General features: G+C 39.0%; 1 protein-coding gene across 7 annotated transcripts in view; it reads right to left on the reverse strand.

Annotated features, from left to right (window-relative positions):
- Positions 1–8,277: 8,277 nt before the first annotated feature.
- The window catches only part of TSPAN12 (tetraspanin 12), a 67,151-nt gene continuing 50,346 nt past the window's right edge, over positions 8,278–25,082 (reverse strand). For all 7 annotated transcript variants that reach the window (XM_069586907.1, XM_069586912.1, XM_069586908.1 and 4 more), the window contains one exon: positions 8,278–9,889. In XM_069586907.1, the coding sequence (XP_069443008.1) occupies positions 9,584–9,889 (306 nt within the window). In that variant the 3' untranslated portion in view covers positions 8,278–9,583. The remainder of the gene's footprint in view (positions 9,890–25,082) is intronic.

The following is a 25,082-nucleotide window of genomic DNA, read 5'->3' on the forward strand; positions in this document are numbered from 1 at the left end:
CAGTGTTTCTGATTTTTTTCTATCACTGATTTTTTTTTGGCATCATTTATATTGCTATGTCTTGAAATGCATTAGTCCCTTCTTCCTCAGTGACTAGTGTTCTGTTAGTTCTATCCAGCATATCTTTCACATCACACTTTGTAGTTTTCATCTCTAAAAATTTCTTTATTAAAAATATCTTCCCATCTCTGCTTCATTTTTTAACACATGGAACACCACAATAATTATTCCTTTAATACCTTTGCTAACTTTAACATGTATTCTAGATCTATTTCAATTTATGTTTTTCTCTTCACTTAGGATCATATTTTCTTGCTTTTTTAGCTAATCATCTTCAACTGATTATCAAATTTTATAAATGTTCCCTTTATGCTCCAGCAAGGAGACCTTTGTGTTTCCTTAAATAATCTTGAGCTTTGTTCCAGATGTATTTATAGTATGTGGAAACAGTATGATAATCTAGGGTCTTACTTTTATAATACATTTGGTGCCAGGAGAGTCATACTCGGAGAAGGCAATGGCACCCTACTCCAGTACTCTTGCCTGGAAAATCCCATGGATGGAGGAGCCTGGTAGGCTGCAGTCCATGGGGTCGCTAAGAGTCGGGCACTACTGAGCGACTTCACTTTCGCTTTTCACTTTCATGCATTGGAGAAGGAAATGGCAACCCACTCCAGTGTTCTTGCCTGGAGAATCCCAGAGACAGTGGGCCCCCGTCTATGGGGTTGCACAGAGTCGGACACGACTGAAGCAGTTTAGCAGCAACAGCAGCAGAGTCATACTAATTTGAAGGCTAATTATTCTCCACTACCGAGGTGAGCCTTTCTGAGTACTCTATCCACTATCCTGTGAATTATGAGATTTTCTAGTCTGGCTGGTGAAACAGCACTATTCCCAGCCATATGTGGGCACCAGGAATTGCTCTAATTCTTTTGAATATGTTGAACCATGCTCTATTGAACGCTCGAAGGGGACAGTCTGCATATCCATCAGGTGTTTTGTCTATCTCTCTCCTCCATCACCCAATCCTCCAAACTCATAATGCCCTAGTCTCCCTGTATTCTGAGCTCCATTTCTTCTCATTGTGGAGTTCTCTAGGCTCTACTTAGATTCTCCATCCTTTTGCCACATCCTGGAAGCTCTCTTAAGGAAATGAGTTGGGAAAACCATACGACTCACCTCTTTTGTTACCAGCCTCATAGATCACTATTCTTTCTTATCTGATATTCGGTGTTTTAAAATCCATGTTTCAAATGTGTTGTTATTGTTGCTTATTTCAGGCAGAAGGGTAAATTTGGTTCCTGTTATTCCATTTGGCTAGAAGCAGAAATCCTATTTTACATTTTCAATGTTGATAGCAATAGACTAAAGAATTTCTTTTCTTGTACAAACAACGACAGTATGTATACCTTCCACATATTTAAACCAAAATAAAGTTTTAATTAAATATATTTAAAGGACTCTAACTTGTCCTTTCGATAGTATCTATCCAAAATGAAAGTGTCACACACATATAAAACAAATGAATATCTTCTGAATATATACACACAAAATCAGGAAGAAGTACAAGTGAGTAAAATTTAGCAATATATTAAATTGACAATATGCCATGACCAATAAATTAAAAATAACTTAGGAAATTTGTTACCACAATGTGCTCAGTTGCTGTCATGTCTGACTCTTTGGAATCCCATGGACTATAGCCCACAAGGCTCCTCTGTCCATGGAATTTTTCAGGCAAGAATACTGCTGAGGGTTCCCATTTTCTACTCTAGGGGATCTTCCTGACCCAGAGATCGAACCAGGGATTAAACCTCTTACATCTCCTGCATTTGCAGGTAGATTCTTTACCACTGACTCACCAGGAAATCCCCCATTCTACACTTGATCTTAGTCAAAACAGCAAGAAGACATAGCCCTCTTACAAAGCAGTTAAGAGCATAGCCTCTGAGTTTTAAAAAATCTGTTAAAATCCCAACCCTATCATTTACTGGCCATATAATTCTGGGCATGTTTCTTGACGTCACTGATCCATACTTACCTTAGCTTTATAAAACTGACCTCATTGGGATTACGAGAAGAATAAATCAAACACTCTGATGTACTCAGCAAAAAATTTTGGATTACCACATTTTTTTAAGTTGCTTTCTGGAATTTGCATGGAAATTGCAACATTAGTAGTGATCTGCTCCAACCTCCAGCTCTCCAGAGATTTCTTCAAGGATGTGCACTCAGCTTTTATTCTGTACACTCCCAGTTAAATAAATGTAGATTTAAAAGTTAAAGGATTGCGAGTTAGGCATAAAAGCATTTTATAAATCTAAGACACTATTATATGATTAGACCACAAATACAATTTGATAGTTCACTCAGACATTAGTAAGACTTGGCTAAGCTCTAAACACATTCTGCAGATCCAATCTACATCCATTTATAGCTAAATAAGTATTTAGCCTTTGATAACCCAGTGTCCCATCTCACTCAAGAAGAGACAATGTCCTTTAGAGCAGTTTCTCCTTCTTGGAATCACTTAGGACAATAGCTTTTGATTCATTTAACCAACTCACAGTTCATGCATATATTAATTCACATATATAGTGATTTATAACATACATAAGAAACACTATGTTTATGCTTATACAAAATGCTGAGTGGGATACAAAATGGCATAATATTTTCTCTCATGAGACCAGATACATAAAGAAAAAATACTAATACTATCATGAAAAATAATATTATAAAATGGAAAATGCAAGGAGCAAAGTAGCAACAAATAAATACTGAGCTCAGAGAAGGAAGGATGGCTAAGGGGTGGAGTGGCCAGGGAAAGCTTCAGAGAGGCAGTGGCTGCTGCACTGGGACCTGAAGGTTGAGCGCAAGGTGAACTATGGCGATGATGGCATGTCAGGGAAGCACCATAAGGTGAGCAAAGACAAGGAGGCCAGGATGTGAGGGATGGCGGAGGCAATGAGGGAACCATGGTTGACCCATCTGGTGGTATACAGGGACAAGTGGGAAAGTTTTAGGGGATAGGCTTGGAAAAAGAAGTTCAAGTGGAAGATTTTATTCTGTAGACACTTAGGCATGCAGCAGAGATGGCTAGTAGACTCAAATACCGACTTGCCTCTCCTTTTATGGTCAGCGACCTTCCTGGCTTAACTGGATACATGGGTCTCCAGAACAAGGACTCTTTCCCACTCACCCCTCCAGCCATAATATGTAAATGAAAGCAGTGTGGGCTTCTGCGCATGTCCTCAAAGGAAAGAGGCGAGCCTCCTCCTGTTTCACTTTTCACTTTCCCCAGCCTGCCACCTGAATTGTGGAAGTCGAGTGTGTCATTTGGGACCAGGTGAATAAGGGGAGCATGGCACAGCACAGGAGCAGGAGAGGAGTCTGACACTCTGACATCCTCAGGCAGCAAGCCTCGGGCTACTCACACACATATGTTTTATAAAGTCACTTCTACTTTGTGTAAGCCACTGTGTATTACACACATAGTGTGTGCTGAGCTATTGCTTCCCTGTAGTCCTCACTTAGCCAGGCAACACCTAGGATGGCCAATCACCTCTGAGGCTTGTTGATCCAGTGTGCTGTAGAAATGACTCACACACTAACAAATTGGGAAGCTCTGTCTTAGTTTAAACAGAGAATCCCTGGAAGTGTGTAAGGAAGCGACATGCTAAAATTGTGTTTTACAAGAATTAATTTGAGCAACATATCAGTGTTACCTGGAGCTAGAATTGGGGATTGGAAGAATTTATAGCAAAGGGACATGATAAAACTCTTTGAGATGATGAAATATTCTAGATCGTGATTGTGCTTTTGATGATGAGGGTGTGTGTGCATGAGTATGTATACTATATATATGTATGTTTGTCAGAACTAATACTTACATGTGTGTGTGTGTGTGTGTGTGTGTGTACTGTGCTTAGTCACTCAGTCATGTCCAACTCTTTGCGACCCCATGGGCTGCAGCACGCCAGGCCTCTGTCCTTCACCACCTCCCGAAGTTTGCCCAAGTTCATGTTCATTGCATCGATGATGCCATCTAGCCATCTCATCCTCTGACACCCTCTTCTCCCTCTGCCTTCAATCTTTCCCAGCATCAGGGACTTTTCCAATGAGTCAGCTGTTCGCATTAGACAACCAAAATACTGGAGTTTCAGCTTCAGCATCAGTCCTTCCAATGAGTATTCAGGGTTGATTTCCCTTAAAATTGACTGGTTTGATCTCATCCTTGAGTATATATATATATATGTATATATCCTCAGTGAAACTGAGTAAAGAAATTAAGTTCGCTGTGTGTGCAAAACAGATCAGTGGGAGGAGACAAGGGGTGGGGAGAACAATTTATGACTTCAAACAAAGCTTTAGATCATTTGAACTTGTTCTGGGAATATAGTGGGAAGAAGGAAATTATTAGACAAAAAAGTCATTTTGAGGGAAGTAGTAACAGAATTTGGAGACAAATTGGTCCTGGAGATACTGATTCACATGTGAGAGGATCCGCCTTTTCTATGAGAAGCATGAGCTGAGCTTCCCCACAGGTTGGTGAAGATGCCACATCACAAAACTGAGAGCGAGAAAGATGGAGAGCCACACTTACTACTTAAATATGTTTTCCAGTCCCTCCTAGTCCTTTTTCATATGTAAAATGAAGTTAATGATGCTATAGATTTTGAAAAAGTTGTGAACCGCAGAGAGAAAAAAGTGTGGAAAACACCTAGCGCCTTCTGGCCTGGCACCTGGTAGGCACCCAGGAGTGCATGACCCTAAGAATAGCTGTAATAATCACATATTGTAAGAGAAAATAAGTGAGCTTCCAAGATGATATTGAAGTCTGTCCATATGTGTTTCTAGGAGGTGGTTGGACACTGTCAATGTTTGTGCACATGAGGAAATAAGACCTCAGCTATTAGGAGAGACAAAGTCACTGGTAAATCACAGAAAGATAGGAAGTGGGGTCAGGTAAGGCAACATGGCAGTTGGCAGTATTGTTTCAAAAGGAGGCGGCTCCATTTGCCACAGAAGATTCAGTGGTGTATTCATTTCTCTTTTCTTTACCTCCCTTGACTCACATGCAGGTGTGGGAGTTGAAACAAAAAGATCTTGTAGCATGCTGCTTAAGATTCCCCTCATATAAGATTTGGTTCTCAGCCCATTTTCTGTCAGGCTTCCTGAGATAGGAAAGCAGTGCATAAAAATTCTCAGGTTTGAAGTGAACTCTCCTGAGCTCCAGACGGGAATTTACAGCTGCCTGTAGACACTTCCATCTGCATGTCCTGCAGGCATGTCCAAAACAGCATGTCCCAAACCAAATTAATTACCTTCCCACACACTGGTTCCCCCTCCAGCGTTCTGTCTATGTTAATACCATAGCCAATTTCCCAGGTACAAAATCTGGACATTTCAGTTCTTTCCCTTCTCATCTCATACCCCGCAAGATCAGTCTGCTGTCATCTTCGTGGATTCGCCCTTTTGTCTTTTGTGCTCTGCACTACGCTCTTTGACTTCCATTGCCCTAGTGAGGTTTACAGCAATCAGCCTGGCCCTCTCCAGAGGCTTCATGTCCAACTCTTTGAGGCCCCATGGACTGTAGCCTGCCGGGCTCCTCTGTCTATAGAAGTTTCCAGACAAGAATACTGGAGTGGGTTGCCATTTCCTATTCCAGGGGATCTTCCTGACCCAGGGATCAAAACTGCAACTATTGTGTCTCCTGCCTTGGCAGGCAGATTCTTTACCACTGCTCCATCTGGTGGCAGATGAGTTCTTTACCACTTAGTGTCACCTGGGAAGCCCTTCAAGAGACTTCAGGCTCCTGCAACTCCAAAATACTCCTTAACGGATACCAGCCCACCCCACAGAGCTGTGTAATGGATGTACCTGTGCCCCTGTTCCCAGCTTCTCAAGTGGCTAATCCAGTTAAATTCCCCAAGCACAAATCACTTCTCTTTCTGATAATACTTCAGTAACTCACAACTGAGTTCACAGAATGAAGTCCCCAAACCCAAATTTCTCCCATTTCCTTTTCCCATGGACTTCCCTGGTAGCTCAGTTGGTAAAGAATCTGCCTGTAGTGCAGGAGACCTGGGTTTGATTCAGGATTGGGAAGATCCCCTGGAGAAGGAAATGGCAACCCATTTCAGTATTCTTGCCTGGGAAATCCCATGGACAGAGGAGCCCGGCGGGCTACAGTCCATGGGGTTGCAAGAACTGGACACAACTTGGCATCTAAACCACCACCCTTTTCCAATGATATCTCTTCAAGCTTTCTATGCTCCACCTATGTACCTTGAATGGCAGGCCCTGTCCTTCAAACAGTGTAACTATTTCCCCCCAACACTGTCAACACCATTTCCACCTCTTAGAATTTTTTATGACCTGGACATCTTTTCTTATCTTCTGTATCGGAGTATAGCTAATTAACAATGTTGTGATCACTTCGGGTGGATAGCAAAGGGTTTCAGCTATGCATATACATGTATCCACTCTCCCCCAAGCTCGCCTCTCATCCAGGCTGTCACAAACATTGAACAGAGTTCCATATGCTTTATGGTAGGTCTATGTTTGTTATCTGTTTTAAATATAGCAGTGTGTACATGCTGATTTCAATCTCCCCAACCATCCCTTTATCCCACCCTTCCCCTTGCTCCATAGTAACCATAATTTTGCTCTCTAAGTCTGTAAGTTCAAATAATGTAATTTTTTAACCTCAGAGTTAGTGGCTCCTGGAATATTCTGCTCCAGCTAGCTAAGCTCCCCTCTTCCTTCCTGACTCAGGTTGAAGGCCACCTTCTTCATCTCATATTCTTAAGCAGGGCCCCATTAGCTGAGCATTCTTCTATTATTCTCATTGGTGGCTATTACAACCAGATTTTACAATGTGAGAGGACAGATACCATCTTTTATTGTCATCTCTGAATCTCCAGGACATTGTGAATTGACTATTCACCAGTCTGAAAATAATCTTCTTAACTTCTTACTATAAGAAATACTGATTTTTTTTTAACAAAATAAAGCTTTTAAAAATAGCAAAGAAACAGCTATTTGTTTGCAACGTGCCCAAAGAGTGGATTCCCTCAGCTCCACTGTATTAAATGCACTTTTTAAAGTCCCTTGCAGTTTTATTATTCCAGGTGCACTACAACCATAAGAAGCCTTTGTGGTCTACTCTATAAACGTCATTTGGCCCCATTAAGCAGTGTATAAGTGGTGATTGTCTAAATTTATGTTGAGTAGTCTTGAGAGTATTAAGTCAGGTAATGCATCAAAAATTTAGAAATTAATTTTATATATTTTGTTGTTGTTGCTGTTTTTAACTGAGCTCAACATAACATATGCTTGTTCTTTCTGTGACTGTAAGATATTTCAAAAGAGAAGCAGCTAAATTAGACTACCAATAAAATTTAGTAGCTAAGTAATTCAAATAATACAGCTGTCTTAATTACTTGGCATTTTAGGTGACATTATGGGAAGTTGAGGTGTTGAAAACATTAGAAAAAGGGATACTTATGTTTTTGTTTTTTAAAATTTTTTAATATTTTGGACCACACTATGCAGTACGTGTGCTTCCCAGGTGGCGCTAGTGGTAAAGAACCTGCCAGCTAAGAGACGTAAGAGATGAAGGTTCAATGCCTGTGTTGGGAAGATCCCCTGGAGGAGGACATGGCAACCCACTCCAGTGTTCTTGCTTGAAGAATGCCATGGACAGAGGAGCCTGGTGGGCTACCGTCCATGACTGAAGTGACTTAGCACACATGAAGTATGTGTCGTCTTAGGCCCCTGACCCATAGTTCACACCCATGTCTCCTGCAGTGGAAGTGTGGAGTCTTAACCACTGTACCACCAGGGAAGTCTTGGGGATGCTTACGTTCTGAGTGAGCAAGTTATCTACTCAATCTTTATTTAAATTATGGTGAAGATGATATTTATCAGTTGATTTCAAATATTGTATTCCTTAGGCTCATTTTCTTCAGAAAATTACGTTAAGAAACTGGGATATGAAAACATTGAGAAGGTAAATTGACATAAATGGGCATATTTTGTATTATATCAGACAACTACATTATTTATCATTTAGCTCAAAAAGAAAACTTGAAAAGTAAATGGGCATCTTTTTGTCATTTTTCAGTGAGATACATATTCTTACAGAGTAGCTTTGGGTTTTGGAGATAGTTATTATTACTTAATTCAACCATGTTGTCTCAGATTTTCCCCCCGGCTAATATTTTGAATGGTGAAAGTGATTATAAAGTATAAAAATTAGATTCAGGCAAATTTTTACTCTCTAGAAAATATTTATTGACACATTTTAATTTCCTTTCTATTTTCTGAGAAATATACATAATACACAAAATACAGTAAAATGCACTTTTCCCATTTCAAATAAATATAGTTTACTCTTGTAAAAAATTTAATAATCTGTGTAATTCACCACAGTATCTTAATCAGTGAAATAAGGCAAAGAAAACCTCTAGCTAAATTGTCACTTACTTTAAGATTTTCTTGGCTTTTTGCTAGAGAAAAGGAAAACTATTCTCTGTAGAATTATATTGAGACTTGGAGACTGCTGCTTCTAGTTTGGAGAAGGCAAAGATAAGTTCCTTTAGAAAGTGTTTAGTGTCAAAATGAGTCTCAGTTTGGCAGAAGGATAACATCCAGGTCTTTGCTGAATGAACTAAAGTTATATGTAAACTTTTTCTGTTAATACTTCCTAGAAACTAGACTGCATTCTGAATTATAATGATTCCTTTGTATCACATGAGTAATTTTTCAAAATTAGTGGTTAAGTATTTAAGTTAACACTATGTATGTAATATAAACCCAAGACAGAATGTTAAAGCTCTATTAACAGGAAAGGTTAAAATAATGGTGCTATACACTATGGATTTATCCTTTTCACAATTGTTATTCTTAATGTTATAAGAACTGAAATCTACTGAATTATACAGACTTAACACAGACTCATATACATATATATCCCTGATCAGTTTTAGACAATGTTATAGTTTGCTCTTGTAAGTAGTAAGAATATTTTTAGTAACCAGCAAAAATCGCATTTAGGTAGTCACCAATCTTCAGAGTGTACTTATGTATAATCTATTTCTCCTCAAAAGAATATATCACCAAGTAATAAAAGTCATTAGTACTGTCTAACTTCCTATGTTAGCAGTTATTTGGAACTTTATATACTAGTAAGCTTATGGAAGTAAATCAAACTTTACTGTAGCTCCAACTCCACCTAGCATGTTTCGGCACATTTACATGGATGCAGAAATGCTGGTCAAACACTGCCAAAGCATAAACCTCAAAGCATAACTGTGTTCAGTAAAAATCTTACACAGGCTTTAAAGTGGGTATTAGATCTGTCCAGCATTACAAAAGGTATCACCTATTGTCCACGTGGTGCTTTATCATATATGGAACTTTTCCCACTTCCTTTCAAAGAGTGGAACATTATGTGCTTGGGTATCCTTTTATGGCAACATTTTCATTTCTAAACATTTCTGAAACAGTTAAGTGTGTGTTCAAAAAATTCACAAGTCCAGTAAAATAAATTTGTGGTTTCCTTCTTTGACAGTCTCTATAATTCCTCCATCTCAAAATGTGTGTTAAAGCTGTTCGCCATGGATGTGTGTTCAAAGATCCTCGACAGGCTTGGTTTCAGCAGTTCCACTGAATGACAAGGCAGGTGCTGAGTGGTGTCGTTCTTCAGAGCCATCATTTGGTCTGTCCCAGGCTCCCGTCTGTCGTAGTAGAGAGCCCAGAGTAGAGTAATGGTGAGTATCATGGCCAGGATCTGTGTCACTCCAATGGAGATCCCCAGAAACCTCAGCACCTGCAGCTGTTTGGTTCCTCTCAAAAAGGAATACATTTTCTTCCCACAACCCTGTAAAAGAAATAATATGCTCAATATTCCTCTGACTGTGTTACAGAGGATCAAAATAGTGGAAAAAAAAAAATCATCCATCAGTTAGTGGAACCAAACAACTTGAATTACAAACTTTTAAGATAGTGACTCTCAATAGGGAACCCTGTGAGCCACTGGATGGGAGATAGAGGTGTGCATTCTTTGAAAATAAATTTTAATTATTAAAATAACTGTCTTCTTGTTTCCTTCCCCAGATTCTATAAATAACTCAACTAAATCAAGGAAACCAAGGCTACTGAATCAGCCTATTGTTAATTTGTGCATTATAGTAGAGGAGAGGAATATATAATACATAATTCTTAAATTTCCAAAGACACTTATATGTAACTATACCCTAATAAGTCATTACTTTTAAGAAAGAAAAATCATGTAAAACTAGTCACAGACACATTTCAGTAACTACCTTTTCTGGTATACCATATAATGCAAATTAACAGCAAAACATTAGCAAAGTTTTATCAATTTCACCAAAAGTGAAGTTAAAATATTTATAAGTAATACTATTGATACTTAACACTGCTTTAATAAAATAACTTCTCTAGTCATCTTACCTAGTTAACACACACACACACACACACACACACACACAGTGAGAAACCAAGACAGATGACACAAGACAATCACCGACATTCAAGTATTTTTCAAAGAGTTCCACTCAGGTTATTCATCAGAACCCATTTGCACTTATGCTTATATGTAATTCTAACATCCTTATATGACACCATATAGATCATGAACTTCAGAGCCAGAATTCTGAATTCAAATCCCTGCTCTGCTATGTATAAGCTTTGTGACTTTGGCCATGTTACTTAATCTCTCTGTGATTCAGTTTTCTTGTATGAAAACACGAATGATAATAGGGCCAGCCTGTTTGTGATCTTGGCAAAATTAAGTGAACAAACACCATTAAACACCTAGAATGGGATCTCATATATAGTAAGAACTCAGTGGGGATCAGATTCATCCGGTATATCAGCCCACAGAAGATTAGAAAGCACAAATTAAAAGAGATGCAGAATCTGTGAAAAGCACGTATTAATGGACAAGTATGAGTACAACACTTTTTTAGAGAATAAAACACCAAAAGCATAGCATTGTATTCCCACTGAGTACTGATGAAATAATCCTTTCCCACCTGTAACAGCGAAGGTGGAGGTCACTGTTTCTCAAGACAGTGAAGTAACTATCCAAAATGATGTTTGCCACTGAGACTTTAGATCATGACTCTCCTCATGAAGCAAAAAAATCTTTAACATAGTTTGGAAAGAGGCGCACCAAAACTACTTATAAAGGTTTAGCTTCAGACATTTGGAAATTAACATCATTGCTAAGTAATGCAGCACAGATCATCATATCCATCTCCAAAGAAATTGATATAAAATGGCTTTGCATGGATGGTTTAGTTGACTCCTCAACTATGTTTTCAGTACTTAGTACAAAAATAGATCTTTAATGAATAAAGAACAATTAAAATAAATTCCACAATTAAAGGTAAACTACTCAAGAAATACATATGCTAATAATACAATCCTGTGAAATAAGTCAATTATTATTTGATTTTTACCTTTTCAGCAGTCTCTGGTGCTTAAATTTTACCCATATAGTTTTTCCCATTGGCATGTAAAGATCTCCCATCCCTTTAGACTAACTCACTCTAAGCTGAATAACTATGCAGAAAAGGTAATACTTTTTAATCTGTGATTAAAACAAAGCAGAAATCAACTGTGCTTCATATTCTGGCATTCAGTAAAGTCTGTTTCAATTTTATTTTAAACAGCCACATATACCAAAACAAAGATAGAGTAAATTATATTATCTAGGATATTTGGGAATGTGATATATTAGATAACAGTGAATGTTCCAGAGTGGGAGGGGAACTTAGAAGTAAAAAAGTTCACCTTTTTAATTTGTAAAAATATGGCTAAAAAGCACTTCTAGAGTAATATCCACAAAACTGGCAGAAAAAGGACCTCTGAATAGCCTCTCCCCCATTCAACTTTTTTTTGAACTCTGGAAATTAACCAAATGCTTGCAGCAATCTGAGGAGCATTTATTCAAGAGGAGCACCTGAATCTCAGTAAGAACAGCAAGCTTTGTGGCATTTTAATTTGCTTTACTCCCATACCCCTTCCCCAGCTCTGCAGGAGCCTTGAAAATAAACAGCCCACAATTATGGTAAAAATCAGTGGTCTGGCAGCCACCAAAGGCAACAGAAAAGGGTTGGAGCTCCTTCAAAGACCCACTGTCAGAGAACTGTCATTATTTGTCCTATCTGGTGGTTCCCTGAAAGAGATCACTAGCAAAGCTGTCTTTATTTGACTTGACTTGCAGTTCAACCTGGGCAACAGTCTTTTCCCTCTGGGGAGTATTTGTCAAAAGCATTCACAGGTAACTGCTCAGCACTGAGACTGCCTGAGGCAGTGGATAATAGTTGCACACAATGGGCTAGTCAAAAGCCGAAGGGGAAAAACTGGAGAATGTGAAGTCCTTTGTGGTTTTGGCAAAGCTCTGACATATTTGTGGGGATCTAGAAAGTTACACATGTGAGTACGGTTATGCTCAATCCCAGGACTGTGCACAAGTTCAAGAAAGAACTAAGAAGGCCCTAAGATCTCACCTCTGGCTAATATTGATTGAGGCTCTATGCTTCCTCAGCAAAGTCTAGAAGACTTATTGATTCTGGGAATCTAAGGAAACCTCAGTGGCCACATCAAGAAAATGCAATAAAATATTAAGACAATCTAGGCTGTCATGAATGGGTTTGCATCCCAGTGAAAAAAGCTTTTCAGTTCCCCCTAAAAAAGTGGACATAGGATTGTATCATTACAGCTCATAGTCAGGACCTGGCCTCCTTAGAGATCACTGGACTGGAAGATTATCTCCATGTCAAGGAGGGTAAAGGTGGTTTATTCAAAGCAAAGGTCCTAGTTAGACTCCTCAATTTTTAATAAATAAATCAGCCCTATTACTTCCTCATTTAGTTTACAAAGATAAATCCCAAACTAGACAGAATGTAAGTATTTAGTTTAGTACTAAGTTTGTCATCAGAATTTATTAAATTATACCTTGTCCTTCTTTATCAAAAACCCCCCCAAAAGTGATGTTATCTACAGACTCTTTAAAATAAATAAAACCAATTGCCATCTCTAGGTACTTCAACTTATTATATCTAAATACCACACCAGACTACCAAATTCTGCCATGCTGCACTATATTAACCTGTGCCCTTACATATTATTTTCCACTGAAGTGTATTTCAATGATACTGAAAAACACCATAACAAATTACTCTATACATTTATTGAAAAATAATATTGAAGGTATTTTCCTAGGTATTTTAGAGTGGTAGATATAAAACTGCACTTGAGAAAATACTTTAGAATTTTGCTCCCTTTGAAAAACTAGAATACATGCCCTCTAAACATTAAAATGATCCAGACGATTATGTGTCGTTCCACCTGGGCTTTCAGAAAGCTCAAGGACAAATATGAAACATAACCACAGTAATCCCATTTGCCTTCACATCAAGCATGTCCAATTACTCTTTCTTTAATCCTGGCTTTCCACTGCTATTTTATTTATTTTTCCCTTCCAGTTTTATTGAGTTATAATTCACACAGCACTGTGTAAGTTTAGGGCATACAACATAATTGGACTTACATATATCATGAAATGATTATCACAATAAGTTTACTGAATATCCATTGTCTCATATAGATACAAAAGAAAAGAAAAAGAAGAAACATTTTTATATTTAAGAGTTGTAATGAGAGCTCTTAGGATTTACTCTTTTATATATAACACACAGCAAAGTTAATTATATTAATCATGTTCTACATTACTTCTCTAGGACTTATTTACCTTTATGCAATAAATCAATCTTATTTTTATTATTCATCCATTGTGCCTTTTTGTTGTATGTTGCATTAAAAGATACAAGGTGTAAACATATAAATAAAGCACAAATCTCCCTACATTGCATATAATTTAATATTTCTTTGGTAATTCAGGAGGCACTGTAAAAACTTGCAGCCTATTAGGTATCATGCTGAATTTCAGAGAATTGCTTACACCATTACTTAAAGTTAAGGATTAACTTTCCAAATGAATATTCTTCTTCTTGAAAAGAGAGGATTTTTTTCAGATTTCTGTGTACAATATGATTGTCTGCCTCAGCCACTCTCTGAATTCTTCATAGAAACAACTCCAGGGTTTATGGCCTATTCTGCAACACCTTCTTCAAAGTAGTTCAGTCTGAATACAAGTTGTGAGCTTATTTTGAGCCAGCCAAATAATCATGAATAAGGTTCACACTTTTCAGTGTAAAGTTGGATTTTTTTGTTGAAAAGCAAGACACTAAGTCTAGAGAAGAAAAAATATAAATGTGTCTCTATATAATCTATTGTACTATTCACAGATATTTAGTTGCAAAAACAAACACTGTGGAGTGTTTGCTGTTGAGTGAGACAAAAGAGGAAACAGAAATGTTAGAGTTCAGAACTGCATTCCATTTCACAAAGACTCTTTTACTCACAATAGGAAAGAACTAGATTGCATTTATTTGCTTTTCTCAAAATAAAATACTGAGTTGATTTACCTTGAATATGTTTTCTTCCTAAATAAAGCCATGTTAGCACTGCATTAATAACCTCAGATAATTCAAAGGTATGGAATAAGACAAGCTGGCTAACCTACTTTGCTTGCTGCAATGTTAAAATTCTGGTCAACTGTAAATACAACACTACCTTTTTATCAGAGAGAAATCACTAATCCCTGTATTTCCTGGAATCTATCTGAAGGCATGTCAAGATGCCTTACTTCACTTGAGGAAATTATACACTTGAAATTATTCTCTGATCAAGCTCCAAAATGAGTTTCTAAAATTAGAACTCCTGTGGCTTTTCAGTACTCAATATTCACAGGCCACATCAAAAAATTAGGCAGACTTCTAATGTGCTTATGAAGATAAAGTATAAATAAAATCTAGGTGCCAATACACACCAGTATTGATATCTTCATAACTGATTCTTCATAATAAACATAACTCCCAAGTTTATGACAGTGTTAACTATCAGGTACAAATAAGTAACATTCAGTCCTATTTATTTTAAAATTGAAAAACTGAGTGACAGCAGTTCATGAGTTCATGAGCTTTAAACAGGTTGGAGCAAAAGTTCTCCACTGATAATCATTAGCTCTGCAGGAAAATAAACCTGTCCTTAAAAAAAGTTAAACAGCAAGCAATAAAATTCACTACAGGATTTTCTGTTCTGTTAAGAGTAAAGTTACTCAAACCTATACACAGGAAATGCAGTAGAAAAAGTCTTTGTGTACCTCAAAACAAAACCACAGACCCTTGTATCTCATTTCATCTTCACAAGATCCCCATTAGAGAAGAAGAATCCTAAGTTTAAAAGACTACATTTATTGAACATCTGTCATTTTTACCAAAAATATGAGGGTGAAAGAGGAGAATGAAAAAGCTATCTTAAAGCTCAACATTATAAAAACTCAGATTATGGCATCCACTCCCATCACTTCATGGCTAATAGAAGGGGGAAAAGTGAAAGCAGTGAAAGATTTTATTTTCCTGGGCTCCAAAATCACCATAGATGGTGACTGCAGCCATGAAATTAAAAGATGCTTGCTCCTTGAAAGGAAAGCTATGACAAAGCTAGACAGCATGTTAAAAAGCAGAGACATCAGTCTGTGACAAAGATCAGTATAGTCAAAGTTATGGTTTTTCCAACAGTCATGTACAGATGTGAGAGTTGAACCATAAAAATGGCTGAGTGTCGAAGAATGGATGCTTTTGAATTGTGGTGCTGGAGAAGACTCTTCAGAGTCCCTTGGACAGCAAGGAGATCAAACCAGTCAATCCTAAAGGAAATCAACCCTGAATATTTTTTGGAAGGACTGACGCTGAAGCTGAAGTTCCAGTACTTTGGCCACCTGATGTGAAGAGCCCTCTCACTGGGAAAAGACCCTGATGCTGGGAAAGGATGAAGACAAAAGGAAAAGGGAACTACAGAGGATGAGATGGGTAGACAGCATTGCTGACTCAATGCACATGATTCCACGCAAACTCCAGGAGACAGTGAAGGACAGAGGAGCCTGGTGTGCAAAGAGTTAGACACGACTTAGAGAGTGAACAACAAGTGTCAGAAAACCCAGAAGGTGGTATTCTCCCTAGGAAGGTAAGGTGCAGGGGCAGATGTTCACTGTCTGAGCAGAAAGTGTATAAATACAAACCGCTCATTAGATGTCATCTCTCACTGGGCCCTTTTGTCCACCTAAATGTTTGTCCTGAAGAACTGGAAAGATGTGAAAACAAAATGAGAAACCACATGAAGTCCCCAATACCTTGGTCTAAAATCTACCTTCAGCCAACACAAATAGAACCAGAAAATGCATATTTTCCTGCCATTACTAGCAAAATTTAGGGCAATTTGGTTAGTTAAAAATCTAATCATGGGTCACTATTTTTTCTATTTACCCTAATAAATGTTAATAAATTCCTGTTATTATTGTCATTAGCTACCACCATGCATTGAAGATTTGTGTTTATTTCATGTCAAGTGATTTGCTAAGGGTTTATTAAGTAGCTTAATTTTTTTTTAATTATAATGAGGCAGACACTACTATTATCTCATTTAATGGATAAGGAAATTGAGGTTTAGAGGTGAAAAAAGTCTACAAACACTCAGCTTGCTCCTCACCATGTACTCCACATCTTGAAATTTTAGTGACTAATACAAGTATGGGCTTTCGAATCAAATAGATTGGAGTTCAGTCACTGACTAAGCTCTATGAAACTGGACTAGGGCACTGAACCTCATTGTGCCTCACCTTTCTTATCTGTAAAATGGATATAATGATACAGCACCTTCAAATAATTGTTATAGGGCTTATATATACATTTATATAATGTATATAAAATGCTTGCTCGGAGAGTTCTACATATGACTCTATTTGAAAAACCCCATGTGTCCTTTTCAATCTCTCAGCCATTACTGTAGTATATATTACAAACAGGCACTATTTGAAGGGTTATAAACATGCTAATTCACTCACATGAGATCGGTATTCTGGTTATCTTCATTTTAAAGGCAATAAAAATGAAGCACAGAGAGGTTAATCCAAAGAGTTTAGTTTGGAGCCTAGCCTAAACCTCTGAACCATGCTTCCTCACTAAGGAAAACTCATTCCTAGAATCCTCTCCTCCCTTGGCTTTCAGGAGACTGCTTTCCATTTCTTCTCTACCTACAACAGGTGTCTTCTCTGTCTTTAAGTATTGCCACTTCCCAGCTTCTGTCCTTTGCTGCATATTTTACGCCATCTCTTTGTGTAGATTTACCTCCTCCTATGAATCTATTGCCTCCTGCATATTGATACCTTTGAACTGTGGTGTTGGAGAAGACTCTTGAGAGCCCCTTGGACTGCAAGGAGATCCAACCGGTCCATTCTGATGGAGATCAGCCCTGGGATTTCTTTGGAAGGAAGGATGCTAAAGCTGAAGCTCCAGTACTTTGGCCACCTCATGCGAAGAGTTGACTCATTGGAAAAGACTCGGATGATGGGAGGGATTGGGGACAGGAGGAGAAGGGGACGACAGAGGATGAGATGGCTGGATGGCATCACTGACTCGATGGACATGAGTTTGGGTGAACTCCGGGAGTTGGTGATGGACAGGTAGGCCTGGCGTGCTGCGATTCATGGGGTCGCAAAGAGTCGGACACGACTGAGACTGAACTGACTGACTGACATATTGATAACACCTGGAAACTGTTAAGACATCCCACTTGCCCTAGTCTGTTCTCCACTCTTCCTAGCATAGCATTTTCTACAGGAACGTAGCCTCCTATCCAGAGACCACACTTACCAGCCTTCCTTGCTGCTAAGTACAGCCTTGTGAGCCAAGCAAATGCGTGCAGAGGTGCGGAGGGCGGAGCTTCACGCACTGGATGGTCCCCTTCCTACTTCCTCCTCCTCCCCACTACTGCAACTTGAGGAAAATAGGAGCAAATATGGAAGACAAGTGTTTAAAAAAGTGACACTGTCTAACTACCGAAGACCCCTGGGCAAACCTGTACAATAGGGCTGCCTGGCAGCCTGGACCAGCTGACTGATCTATGAGAGAGAAACAGAGTTTTACCTCATCCAAGCCATTGTATTTGGAGCTAGCACTTTCCTAAAGAGGGCACACAAAACCCAGATCTCTGGCTGAATTCTGTCTCCTGAGCTTCATACTTCCAGTGGGTTTCTGCACATGGAAGACCTGACAGGAACCTTAAGCTCAGCATTTCCAAAATGGAGCTAACCTAATTCTACTGCTCCCCTCCACAAATGACTTCTTCATCTCTCCAGAGTCCACGTCAATGTCAAGCATCCTTGTCCTCAGCTTCCCTGTCACTCACTGCCCCCACCCACCCCAGTCATCATTCTATTCATTCTCTCCCTTTAAATATCTTTCACATTCATTCCCTCCTTGCCCTCCTCAATGGCACATCTGAACTCCAGCCCTTATAATCACTCACATGAATTACCTGCACAGTTCCCTGCCTGATTCTCTTCTCACCCAATCAAGACACAATTCTCACCTCCACTCAGACTCCACAAAGCCAACCTCATGATTTTTTTAAAGCATAAATTTAAAATTGTTACTTTGTGAGGTACTTTCTCAGGTCAAAATATTATTATGGCTTTCTATATCGGTACCTTCTAAAGGCAAAATTTGCAAGTCTCTACTAATAAAGCACAGGAGGAAAAATAAGTGGTTTGAATAGTGAATAGGTAACAGGAAACTCGCCAGTGACTGTACCGAGACAGAGAGAGAAAGGAAAGAAGGCATTTGTATACCCGAAGCAAAACCAGCAGAACAGTTCAAGATCTGATTAGATCAAGCAAAGCTTGAAGATAAAAGGGATTTCCACCCCCACCAAGCCCAAACTGGTCCTGCAAGGCTTGGATGATAAAACAGCTATCACCCCAGGTCCCAGTCAACCCGATCCCTGCCAGCAGTTAATGGAAGAGATAATGAAGTCAGCAGAGAGTCACGAGGGAGTGTCTTTGCTTTATATAAAGGAGCCCTGAGAACGGAACTTCTTGGGGATATTCCATCTAAATAACCACAGAACTTGAAAAGCTTCCTGCCGTTCACCATTCAGGCAATTCTATGTGTGTTTATCTGAAAATGGCACGTCATCATTAATAAATCAGCATCCCATAACTACTCTGTCCTCAGCTTTGCTTTCCTAACAATGCCTCAAATTGGTGAATTTGTTTCTTTTCATCTGGCAACTACTCACAGACTTCAGGATAAAATACACGCATTAGCAGGACATATAGGGCTTTTCATAAGTCAGCGCCTGCTCTGTCCAGCCCTCCCCAGGCCCCCTGTGCCCACTGGGCGGTCCTGCTTCTAGCTCTAATTCTGCACCATTGCCTCTGCTTGAAAAGTCCTTTAGGGACCCAAGCTACCCAAATGTTTTTCAGCAACTGGCTAACATTCACTTAGCTTTTAATAAGACTGGAGACCCAGTATCTACTACCCGCTCTGCGTGTTCTCACCCCACAACTCCATTATAAAGACAGTGGCAATGAAGAACCGCCCACCAGTGTCAGGCTTCTTCCCATGCCTCAGGTCAGGATCATCTCCTTCCCGCCTCTGTTTCTAGCCACTGACAGGAGGATCATTCCTTCACTGATTTAACCAATTTCACAGTAATGCAACTGGATGGTACCTGGCCAAGGTTCTAAGCTGTTACCTCTTCCTTCCTGCTTTGGGCTCCTTTTTTCAACAGTTGCCCCTAATTTTGTTTGTTTGGGGCATGGCAATTTACTTGGTCCTGAGAAGAATCCCACTAGGAGCACAACAGCAGGATAAGCTGGGAAAAAAATAATCCATCCCATACCTAGGTAGAGCTTGCCAGAAGGCCACACCCCCATTCCCCACCCTGTCCTTTTGTACCCACAACACTGTCATCCTTCTTCCTCTGGTTCAGAAGTGCTGACATAATATTTATGTGTGCAGGATGCTGTGTGTGCAAATCATAAACTTAAACCTCTATTAGTCAAACCAGACACATAGTACTGACTCACCTTTCTAATTCTAACAAAAATGTTGACAGGAGAAGAGTATTAACAAAAAGAGTTGAGGGCTGAGATTACTGCCCCTCCCCAGAAAAAAATGTACGTAGATTATAAAATGAATATTTTCAGGGACAGCAGAACAGCAGAACAGTCTTCCAAAGCAGAACAGCAGAACAGTCTTCCAAAGAAGATGGGTGGGGCCAGGACCTCCAATCCGGAGAAGGCTGAATTCCTGACTCTCAGCTCACCGAAAGGTTAACACACAACTGGGAGAAAAACCTCAAAACAAGCCATCTCACATGATCACCATGCTTAGGGGAGCATCTCTGCAAGTCCGTTTACTTTCTGAGAGGACTGAGGACCTAGACACACCGTCATCATCTCAGTTCTTCTTCCTGCAAGTCTGGATTCAGAGAGGAAGACACATCCCCTTCATATCCACACCCCTCAGGCTTGTGCTTAGTCATGTCCAACTCTGCGACCCCATGAACCCAGCCGGACTCTTCTGTCCATGGGATTCTCCAGGCCAGACTACTGGAGTGGGTTGCCATTTCCTCCTCCAGGGGATCTTTCCGACCCAGGGATTGAACCCAAGACTCCTGCATCTCCTGCACTGCAGGCAGATTATTTTACCCCTAAACCACCGGGGAAGCCCTGCCCTCTTCTATCTCTCTATTTATATAGAGAAGTTTTCTGTCACTCAGAAAAGAAACAACCAACCATCTAAAGAGGAAGAAATGGTTTAGGGCAAAATTATTTGCCATAAAGGAAAGTATTAAGAATATTTGATATTCAAACCCAATACCACAGGGAACTTGTCAAGATTAAAGGTCTAAAGAAAAAGTGTCTAAATGGCACACAGCTTCGTGGAAACCAGCTCACTGTCTGGCCCTTACATAACCTCTGTGAATAACTAGTTTTCTGAAGAAGCAGTCCATCTCTGAACAGTTGTCTTTCTCCTAACTACAAAACAAAGGATTGTGTCTTTGGACGTATACTTTACTTGACTCTCTCTCCCTCTTGCTTATACATTTGAGTTGGTCCTTTTGAAATAGGGCCTGTTGTGAGCTTGTTTACATCCATCTCTTTTTCTTGAGGTGGCACAAAGAGGACAAAAATACTTTTTCAATTTTTTTTGAGGAGATGTTTTTGCTTCATTTTCTATCTGAGATAGCAAACACTGTAACTATTCCCTACAACTGTGGTTCTTCACACTTTTAGGTATATTGTCTTTTCCCAAGAAAAGCTGATGAAAGCTATGGATACCAGTCGCTGAAAAAATGCATGCAAATATAAAAAACAATTACAACAGTATCACTTTTCTCTTGAAGCCCATCCAAGAGCTGGGCTTGGGGTCAGGTCCCTGGGCAAGGAGTAAGAAGTCCCTATTTCACCCAGACTTTTAATTTTACAAGCCTTCTTTAGTCTTTTTTCTCTCTTCTTATTCTCCGGTCAAGTCTAGAGCTCTAGTAGCTGACAAGATGGAAAACTCAGCAGGGGAGATAAGGAAGAGATGCAGCTTAGTCCTGTATTTTACCAACTTAAACACTGATGTTTCACTGAAGCCAAGTCTCACACCTAGTATTTAGAGAGTGTGATTACATTAAAAATCAAATTAGAGGGTAGGAAGTAGCCAGGAATCCATAGCCCAGCCACCTCCAGGTTGAAGGAGGGGTAGCTTTTACACTTGCAGTTTTCTGGGCAAAAAAGATACTCTTCAGAAGATCTTTGCCAGGCTGAATCTTTGTCACCAACTGGGCCAGGTTCAAATGTCATCCCCTAAGAGAACCTGTTCCTAAACAGCCTGTCTTAAGTAATTCCTTCATAGGGCTTCCCTGATAGTTCAGTTGGTAAAGAATCTACCTGCAATGCAGGAGACCCTGATTTAGTTCCTGGGTCAGGAAGATCCACTGGAGAAGGGATAGGCTACCCACTCCAGTATTCTTGGGCTTCCCTTCTGGCTCAGCTTGTAAAAAATCTGCCTGCAATGCAGGCAGCTGGGTTCAATCCCTGGGTTGGGGAGACCCTGGGGAAGGGAAAGGCTACCCATTCTACTACAGTCCATGGGGTCACAAAGAGTTGGATACGACTGAGTGACTTTCACTTCACTTTCACCAAGAAAGTCATTCTTTAGCACATGGCCCTGTTCAGAGTCTTCAAAGTGCTTTTCACCACTTGAAATGATCTTTTATAGCTATTTTTTTCTTGTTAAATGTCTATCTAGAATATAAGTTATACTGCAGGAGAACTTTTTGTCTCCAACATTCTCCACTTTATCTCCAGCATTCATAACAGCACTTGGAAACCAGTAAGCAACATTTTTGAATGAATGAATGGGACAGAACCAAATTGATGTTCAGAGATATTTTCATCTGTGAATTTTTGAATGTATACTTTTATACAAGTGGATAGCTCATTACGGATATTTGAGGAGCTGTGTGCCAAACCAAACAATACCTCTGATAAAAATGTTTTTAAAATGTGTGATTACTGCTCTATTTCCACTTTGTCATTTTTCACAGATTTCAAATATGTCATAAAATATTATTGGGTCAGGGACCATGCAGGCCACCAGATGGTTCAGAATGATTTATTTCCTTGATTTCAGACTGCTGAAGAAAGATTGCAGGAAGAAAGTCAGTTCTTATCTCTAAGCTTACAGAATATGAAAGATAAAAGGGACCTTGAAGTTCATCTCGTCCGGATTCACTCTTAATTTAAAAATCCATTCTACTCACCAATGACATAGTTATCTGACCTTGACTTTAATATTTTTAGTGATGGGACACTCACTGTTTTACAAGAGAAACTTTATCACAATTGGACGGATTTTGATGAGCAAGGTCTTCCTTCTATTGATTCAAAATTTCCTTCCTGTAACTTCTGGCCCTTGGAGCAACAATGAATAAGTCTAGTTCCTGTTCGGAATGATGAACTTTGAAATATTAGGAGACATCAAAATATCTCTTTTTAGTGCTTACTATTTCAGAATAAATTTCCTGAATACCAATAGCTGTTCCTCACTTGTTTACCCTTTTAGACCCCTCATAGTTCAGGTGGATGATCTCTGGGAACACTGCAATTAGGAAACATGTTCTCCAGGGCAGAAAGGAATTAACTCTTATTTTAATGATGGATTTAACTGTATCTGTGCCATAAAGCTACTAAGTTATCTACTTTTGTAAGTCAGCTATACATATAATTATGTGCTATATCATTATCAATATCAGCATCTGTTATTAATTATAAAATGCAAAAGCAGATTACTCTGATATAATGAACCTCTATCTCTGCTGGAAGTCTGTCTACAGAACATCTCAGAACTGATAATGTCAGCTTGCTTTTGAAAGTCTTTGATGAAAATATGAAAAAAACTTTTAAAATAATATGGATCATCAATTTGCCCATGCACAATAGTGTAGCTCTTTTTAATCTCAAAATTCATGTAACAGCAATTATAGACATCCTGAAGTAAAGCACCATTAAAATACTACCAGCAAAAGTGAATTGCCTTTTTAAACCAAAAATTTTCATTATTTAATTAATTGTTTCTCAACTAAGCAACAAAATTGAGGTGAATCTGTCCATATTCAGATTTTGTGGGAAGATATGGCAAATTCATCCATGTTTTGTCATTCGCAAGGATCAATATTGGTTATAATCATGTTACTAGTATTACTCGCTAAAGAAGGTAGAAGTTATATATGTAGCCCCAAAATTTTCCATATTGACTTCCTACTCCTAAGAATTAACAAATGTATTAGATTAAGTTCACACTAGGAACACTGATAGGTTTCAATCCATATGTGTACATTCACATCTATTCTGTTATCATCTGGGGCTTTTTATGGATTTTGGTTTCGGATTTTGTTCTGCAATTTTTTTTTTTTATCCCAAGAGGCAGCACTCCCTGGGGCTCACATTCCAATAAGTAAATGTCTGTCTATAATCATCTGTTTTTGCTTTTTTTAAAAAACCTAGTGGTGAGTTATAATGTTTTTGAATATCCACAATTATATCTGCATTTACTATTATCTTAGAAATATTTAGCACAACCTCCTGTTTTATGAAATCAACAAGACTTTAACTATTGAGAACTTAGGTGACCATCCCTACTACAGATACCAACCAATATTCAGCTTTCACCCCCCAAAAAAGATGTAGCATATCACTGAGGAACTCAAGAAACACTGAACAAATAATTCTTTGTTCAATATATCTTGTATATTCTTTTCATTCAAAGCCAAAATGCTACTAAGCATAATATGCTTAAAATGATAACATCTAAACACAATGCTTCCCAGTAGTGTGGGGCATGACTACAAGTATTTTGATTATTCTTTAAAATAAACAACCTGAGTTATTCCGCTGTTTCAACAATTCTCAGCCCCTCCAAATTCATATGTTAAGGCCCTCATCCCCAGAACCTCAGAATGTGGTCTTATTTGAAAAGAGAGTCTCTGCAGACAGAGTTAGTTAAGATGAGGTCATAGCGGGGAAGGATGGGCCCCTGGTCCAGTGTGATTGGTGTCCTTATGAAAAAGGGAAACTTGGAGACAAATGCAAACAGGGAGACTGCCATGTAAAGATGAAAGCGGAGACGTGGGTGATGCTTCTACAAGCCAAGGAATGCCAGTGGTGGACAGCAAACCACCAGAAACTGAGGGAAAGGCACAGGACAGATGTTTCCTCACAGGCATCAGAAGGAACCAACCTTGCTGACACCTTCATCTCCGACATACAGCCTTTAGAACTGTGAGTCAATAAATGTTTTGTTTGAGCTACTCCCACTGCGGAACTTTCCTACCTTAGGAAGACGAACACAATTCTGAATCTCTTAAAAATATTCGGCACTTCTCTCTGTGGCATGTCTTCAGAGCCCAAATAGCTTTATTTTGGATATCTTAAATGTGACATAGCCTTGTCCTCTCAGCTGAATTTTTTAACAGCCAAAAGTTACTCATATTTAAGATATGTATGCGATGAAGCACTTGTGTGGGTAATCCAGCATCTTTTTCAAATTTGTTAATTTACACTATAAATTAATAAAACTGATTTT

This window comes from Ovis canadensis, chromosome 4 (assembly GCF_042477335.2).
Source record: "Ovis canadensis isolate MfBH-ARS-UI-01 breed Bighorn chromosome 4, ARS-UI_OviCan_v2, whole genome shotgun sequence".
Lineage (NCBI taxonomy): Eukaryota > Metazoa > Chordata > Mammalia > Artiodactyla > Bovidae > Ovis > Ovis canadensis.